The 5812-nt window shown below is 36.4% G+C and overlaps 1 protein-coding gene across 3 annotated transcripts in view; it reads left to right on the top strand.

Annotated features, from left to right (window-relative positions):
- The first annotated feature begins 287 nt into the window (after positions 1-287).
- LOC111405283 (nucleobase-ascorbate transporter 6-like) overlaps positions 288-5812 on the top strand; it is a 14765-nt gene continuing 9240 nt past the window's right edge. The window contains exons 1-10 of one of the 3 annotated variants that reach the window (XM_023034094.1): positions 288-309; positions 812-998; positions 1745-1842; positions 1948-2121; positions 2517-2617; positions 3566-3641; positions 3778-3837; positions 4048-4232; positions 5162-5258; positions 5719-5805. In XM_023034094.1, the coding sequence (XP_022889862.1) occupies positions 896-998; positions 1745-1842; positions 1948-2121; positions 2517-2617; positions 3566-3641; positions 3778-3837; positions 4048-4232; positions 5162-5258; positions 5719-5805 (981 nt within the window). In that variant the 5' untranslated portion in view covers positions 288-309; positions 812-895. The other 2 variants (XM_023034092.1, XM_023034093.1) reach the window with 2 other exon arrangements.

The following is a 5812-nucleotide window of genomic DNA, read 5'->3' as shown; positions in this document are numbered from 1 at the left end:
TATACCTCAATCACAGAATGTTCAAGACAATAAGCAATATATTAAAAGTTTAAACAATGAAAACATAGCAGCGTAAGTGAATCAGTTATTGAAGTTCAGTGGTCAAAGTTAAATTTGGTGTAGAGCTCAGTGACATTGGTAAAATTAATCCCAAATTTTAGGAGCCATTTTGCTTCTTTTAAAACATTGAGGAGCAATAATACCATTTTCCCTTTATGTTATCTTGCTCGCTCACACTTTTCCACGCTGTATTCAGGATTTCATTTTCCTTCCTTTTGGACAAAAACTGACATTGCCATCTCTATGAAAGTAATTACTTTTGCATTCTCTTTCTCTCTCCTTTCACCTTTTTGCTAGAACTCAGCTCACTTTTCCAGCTCCACTTGATTTTTGCTGGTTGAAAAGCTTCTCATTTGACAATCTGGTAGCATTTTATCTTTTCCATTTTTTGCTTTTTTATGTGGGGTTTTGTTATAGTTTTCTTACAATAATTACGCTTAATTAACGCGCACATACAGACACATATTCAACCCTTGCCGTTGTCGTTTCATTTTCCTGGCTTCATCCCCTTCAGACCCCCCCTACCCCCACATTTTGCTTTCTTTACTTTTGATGAACTTTTGATGCAAAAGTTGGGTTGTGTGATGTGTAACAAAGTAAATGCTTGTTTTTTTTGTTGTCGTGTTGTTCGTTTATTAGTGATTTGTGAGCTTTTTATCGAGCCTTTAGGGGATTTTCATAAAGTTGCAGTTCTTCTTCCATTTCTGCTGTCATTTTGTGAAAGATTTCTGATCTGGGTTTTTTTTTTCAGGTTGATTATACAAGACGTTCAGTGAAAAATCTTGGATACATTTTTTTCCTAACATTTTTCTAGAGAGAGAAAAAAGATAAATTAATGGCAGGCGGTGGAGCTCCGAAGGCAGATGAGCCAGCGCCACATCCATCGAAGGATCAGCTTTCAAATATTTCCTACTGCATTAACAGTCCTCCTCCATGGCGTCAGTCTTGTCTTTTTGTTAATATTTCTACACAATCTAGTATATTCTTTTTGTTGATCTTTTTGGTTTTGGTATAAAGTGGTTTTGGATCCCTCGAACCATGTTGTTCTTGATTCTTCCCCCCACCCCTCCTCTCTCTCTTTTTGGTGAGCTGGAAGCGCATTTTGTTTTTGATCTTCATTTTTTTTTATTCGAAGTGTATATACTTATTTTCTTTTTGTCTAATACTTTAGTAGTTTAGGTAGAAAGTCTTAGCGATTTTGAGCTCAGCCAGGTTGTTTAAATCTATTGCTTCTGTTAATCCTTAACGTGTATATACTTGTAAGTCAACTTGTTATTGTCTGAATAAAGTAATAAAAAAAGAACTTGATACATGAGCTATTGATTAAAAGGCTGCCGAATTTGCCTATTTCCTGCATGTATCAGTCGAAGTCTGTTGGGAAATGGAAAGTAATGTCATGTGCATTTTGTATGTATCATGATTGTATATGGTGTCAAATTCTTTAAATATGCTTACCTTGGCTAATTCGGGATCCACTATTTCTTCGAGATTGGTATTAACTAAAGAGATGTGTCTGTTCTTTAGTTACATGGAGCTGCTCTTTAGGTTTGTTGAAGATTATGGAAAACTTTTGTAATTTGTGTATGTGTGTATAATTGAAGTTGAATTGCATCTTCCCTGTGTATTCAATGGGTTTTGACTGATTATTTGACAATCTAAAGTCCTTTTTTTCTTTTTTTTGCAGCCGAGGCCATCCTTCTAGGGTTTCAACATTACTTGGTGATGCTCGGCACAACTGTTATCATACCTACTGCTCTGGTTCCTCAAATGGGTGGAGGAAATGTAAGCCATTAAATTGTTAATATTCAGTTAAATTTTTTCTAATTCCAACTCGGCTAATTTGGTATTCTCCAGATAACCGAAGTTACACACTTGCCTTTCTTATAGGAGGAGAAAGCAAAAGTTATTCAGACTTTGCTCTTTGTTGCTGGTGTTAACACCTTGCTGCAGACATGCTTTGGGACCCGATTACCTGTCGTGATTGGAGGGTCATACACCTTTGTGGCGCCCACGATATCAATTATCTTGTCTGGTCGATGGAGTGATCCAGACCCTATATCGGTTTGTGATCCAAACCTTATTCCCATTGCATCTTCTTGTTATATGTGGCATTGAGCTTTGTGGACTAGTAATTGACTGATTGTCATACATAAACTTAGAACTCTGTAGTTTTATATATAATTTATTCTAGTGTCATTCTAGCCATATGCTAAAACTAATAAATTTTGCTGTTTTAATTTTTGGCGAGGCTAAGAAGTTTCAGATTATTTATCAAACATGTTCCATTTTTGTCACACAAAGCTCTGTTGAAGATTTGTCATATACTACTACCTCAGTTTACTTGATGCTATTATGACGACTGACGAGAACAATTTAACAAGAAAGCAACACACATAAAGTTATTCTTGTTGAAATCTTGGTTGTAATATGTGCTAGATCTTTTAATTCCCATGCAGAGATTCAAGAAGATAATGCGAGCCACCCAGGGTGCACTTATTGTTGCCTCGACTATTCAAATAGTCCTAGGTTTCAGCGGTCTTTGGCGTAACATCACTAGGTTTGTTTTATGTTATGGGATTAACATATATGCTACTAAATTTTAAACTAAAAAGATTGGGATGTTCTTATATTGTTGTTAGTGATCTAACTGGATTGGACTTATATGTGCCATCATCTAATGCACTTTTTGTTTGCAGACAGTTTGGCAATCTTTTATTGCTCTCTCCATCCCAAGAAAATAGGCTTGCTTCCATTTTCACACATATTATGAAAATATAGTTAATATAGTTGGAAATATAAACTTTTCTTACATTTTTTATATTATACCTCTACATTAAATAATGATTTAAATAAGAGCAGTTCATGCTTGTTGATAACATGGCACATTAAATAGGGGAATATCAGAAAACCATAAAACCATCTATATTTTCAACTAGGAAAGTGGCCTATAATTTGAGAGATAGACACACGAAAAAGGAAACCAAGCCTATCTTTATGTGACAGAGGGAGTAATATTTTTTTGGACATTTTCAAGTGAAACTTGTTTCCTTTTTTGTAGCAAGCACAAATATCTGAGCTGTGAGTAGCTCAACTTGTTTAAGTTACAAATGCGTTTTAAATTCATAGAATTTAGGGTGCAACCCTACTTTGGTCTTTTTTTCTGAAAGTGTTTTCTGTCTAAAAGTGTTGTTACAGCCTCACACCTAGCTGACTTAGGAGTTCCCCTGTATTCAACGAAAGACTAAGAGACATGAGGACAAGCTCGTCCTCGTCCTAGGGGAGGGACTTAAAAAAGACACATAAATAGGGAAGAGATAATAGCGGGAAAAGAGTACGGAGAATGCAATCGTGCGCTTGCCTTTGCTAGACATTTATACTCAACAAGATGTTTGTACCATATCGTGGCAATTAACACATAAAACCCCCCAACTTTCTTGTAGTTACCAATTGTAAGCAGTTCTCACTTTTCAGTTAATAAGAGTCGGTCATTTTTTATGCAATACAGGTTTCTGACTCCACTTTCGGCTGTTCCCTTGGTTGCTCTTGCTGGTTTTGGGCTCTATGAGTTCGGTTTTCCTGGGGTATGAATAAGTCTTTCTCGCTTTCTCTCTCTCTCTCTGCACCCTTCACCCATATATGTGCATTTTCTCTGTACGTTTTCCTATCCTTGTTTGTTAAACAATTGACCTTCATTTGTTTTTTTCCCATGGTTGTTAGGTTGCCAAATGTGTTGAAATTGGATTGCCGCAGCTTATCATTCTAATTTTCTGTTCTCAGGTAACATTCTTAATTGCACTTTGATTACTTAAAAAAGACCACCTCATTAATATCTAGCCCTTTAAAGTTGAGAGTAACTTATGCTTCATGCAATTGTGGAATCACAGTAATCAAGATAGAATTAATTTTGCGTATCATTGCAGTATCTGTCCCATCTTATGCAACATGATTCCAACTAACATGATGGAATTCATTTGCCGGTTATTGCAGTATTTGGCCCACCTTGTACACCGAGGAAAGCATATCTTTGACCGTTTTGCTGTGATATTCTCGGTAGTAATTGTGTGGATTTATGCATATCTACTTACTGTCGGTGGGGCCTATGACAACAAGGCGCCAAAGACCCAAGCAAGCTGCAGGGCTGATCGCGCTGGACTTATTAAAGGGGCTCCATGGTAAGCTGCTCTTTCCCCCTTAATTATGGTAATCATTGAATTGGTTTCAATATACCTTGTCAACCTAATAATGTACTGACAAGAACCGTTCTTTAGGACAATTTAAGATGCTTCCATACTCAAAATATTGCTTATTTATTTCTCTATTTGACATTAAATGTTTGATTCTTTTATGGGCATCATTCGTGTGGATCTGCTCCATCTAGGGCTATTGAGGTAGGGGGACTGGGGCTGGCCTAACATTTGTCATTATGTATGCGAAAAATATTTTCGCTTCTCTTACTGCTCGCTTTCTTGACTTCTCAATAAACTTGCATGCCTTTTCTTACATGACCTATTATTTATTTATTCCAAAAAAGAAACATTTTAACAATTGCTCTGAGGTTTTTGTGCTTTGTGAACCTTAACCCTTCATTTAGCGTGTTTCATAAGTATTAGATTGAACTGGATAGAACAAATTTGGCCTTCTATTTTCGTCCTTAAAATTGTTCGGTACTATCTAATCTATGTTATCAAACATGCCATTAATGAATTTCCACCTGTTCTGTTATCATTATAGATGTATACAGAATTAGGGGCATTTTATTAGGATAGAGAACAAACAAACAGACAGATCTTCAGCTGGGTGGAGATGAACGACTCAGAATAAAAATAAAACATGACACAAAGAAGTTGATAAAAATAGATCCTCACTTCTCCATTCACATGAATCGTCCAGCTCGTTTGATGATGCCACTGTGAAATGAGTGTGGTGATACCATCAGTCCAGTGTGCCTTATATTTTAGTTGATGTAACAAATCTAGTAGGGTTTTTGCTAAGTCAAAAGTAAATTATTCCATATACTAAATACACTGAGAATGTGACTTTTTTTCACATAACGAGAAATTGGCTATGACAGTTCTAATGGATTTTGGAGTTGCATATGCAGGATAAGAGTTCCATACCCATTTCAATGGGGAGGGCCTTCCTTTGATGCTGGCGAAGCCTTTGCCATGATGATGGCTGCGTTTGTTGCTCTTGTGGAGGTGTGCTTTCGTCTCTTTCTGTGTGATGATAACTGCGTTGTTTGATTTTTTCCTCTCTCATTTTGGTTCTTTCTTATCATCTTCTCCTCTTTATATTCCTTTGTTTCATTCATTCTCCCCCCTTGAACTAGTACTGCTCCTTCATGCCGTATACACACTCGAACCATATGTGCGATATACTAGACAAATGTTTCAAAAGTCTCCTCAAAGTTGGAAATAAATGTAACACTAAATTGACACTTACTTTTGAAATAAGTAACTTATTTTACTGGAAACAAAAAGTTTTTCCTTTTTTAAAGCTTAGCCTAACATGCTCATTTTAATGCCTCTACTTGGATATGTATCTGATGCATCCTTTGTGGAGGAACTGAATATATATCTTTAATCTGTACTTTCATGAATTCTGATTATTTGGTTGGTTATACACTTTTATCTTCACTTTTTCTCAATGGAAATGCAGTCGACTGGTGGCTTTATTGCGGCATCAAGATATGCCAGTGCTACCCCCTTGCCGCCATCTATTCTCAGTCGTGGTGTAGGTTGGCAGGTAGACA

This window comes from Olea europaea, chromosome 12 (assembly GCF_002742605.1).
Source record: "Olea europaea var. sylvestris chromosome 12, O_europaea_v1, whole genome shotgun sequence".
Taxonomy (NCBI): Eukaryota; Viridiplantae; Streptophyta; class Magnoliopsida; order Lamiales; family Oleaceae; genus Olea; species Olea europaea.
This window is presented reverse-complemented; position numbering and strand designations above follow the sequence as displayed.